The sequence below is a fragment of the Myotis brandtii genome, unplaced genomic scaffold, assembly GCF_000412655.1.
Source record: "Myotis brandtii unplaced genomic scaffold, ASM41265v1 scaffold290, whole genome shotgun sequence".
NCBI classification, from domain to species: domain Eukaryota; kingdom Metazoa; phylum Chordata; class Mammalia; order Chiroptera; family Vespertilionidae; genus Myotis; species Myotis brandtii.
The window spans coordinates 396,333-397,515 of record NW_005361076.1 but is presented as its reverse complement, the minus strand read 5'-3'; the positions used below and the strand labels follow the sequence as shown (position 1 = coordinate 397,515).

At 41.7% G+C, this 1,183-nt stretch overlaps 1 protein-coding gene across 1 annotated transcript in view; it reads right to left on the bottom strand.

The window, feature by feature from the left end:
- Positions 1 to 322: 322 nt before the first annotated feature.
- Positions 323 to 1,183, bottom strand: part of LOC102242962 (protein FAM47A) — a 1,651-nt gene continuing 790 nt past the window's right edge. Inside the window, exon 2 of the mRNA XM_005869296.1 lies at positions 323 to 1,165. Coding sequence (XP_005869358.1) covers positions 323 to 1,165 — 843 coding nt within the window. The remainder of the gene's footprint in view (positions 1,166 to 1,183) is intronic.

Sequence of the window (1,183 nt, the reverse complement as noted above, 5' to 3'; positions counted from 1 at the left end):
AGGGCAACAAGATCCTTTGTAAGTAATTCTTTTATTTATAGTTATTTTTAATGAATAATTGAAATAAAAATATAATACTCCTAATGCAATAAAAACCAAGAGGAGTATATATAAATATTTACTTCATAGTTGGTAAAACACATAACACATTGATGAACCCAAGCAGAAGCTCATTCAGAAAGTTTTATTAGCAATAGGTGTCAAATTTACAGATATTGTGGAATCAAATTGTCCATACACAGTGAGGCACTCATGGTGAATTCTGACTTATGTTAAAATGAGAGAGACACACTAGCCAAGTGAGTAGTAAATAGAAAATTGTCTAATCCTCTTCGTCCCCTGTATCCTCCTCTTTGGGTTTGGAGAGGAGTTTCATTACTCGGTGTATAGGAGTCTTCACAGACTCATATTTCCATCCCTTCCTCATAAACATCTTCTCAATCACATCTGGCATCTTGTAGCCTTTGCTTACAATGAAATCTTTGAAGGCAATTGGTCCATAAAGTTCATCAATAATGTCTGGTTCAAGATGCCTTCGATAGGTCCAATATTCCTTGTCAGGGACGACTTCAGGGTCGGGCAAAGGCTGGTCACGGACCAGCTTTTTCCAGGATTTGGGGTCCAGGTACCATGCTCCATACCTTATCTTCTCCCGTTTGGGTTTATAAGGGTCTTGTCGTTTGCGGAGTTTCCTTTCCCAGTTATGTTCCTGCAGGGAGAATTTTCTCTGCTGTATTGCATCTAGCTGTTTGCAGGGCCTTATATTCAAAGGAAGCTGGGTTATTTTCTTTATTTTGACTGTATTATGGGTGAGTGGGACCTCTAAGTCAATTTCAAACTGTTTCATGATGTCCTCTTCATCAAGGCCTATGTCTCCAAAATTATCATCGATCCATCTGCAGAATTCACGAACTATTCTTCTTGTTTTTTGGAGCCCAGGAACTTTGGGGATATCCGTTGTGCATGCTGCATTTGTCTCTTCCTCAGGAAACAGACTGAATAAATAAGACTGGAGACTCTCCTTGGCTGTTTCCACGTGGGCTTGGTCTTCAGGTTCCAGGTTGACCTCCTCGGGAGGTTCCAGGTTGAGCTTCCAGGGAGATTCGGGGTGGACTGCCTCAGGAGGTTCTAGGTTCACTTCCTCGGGAGGTTCTAGGTTCACTGCCTGGGGAGGCTCCAGGTT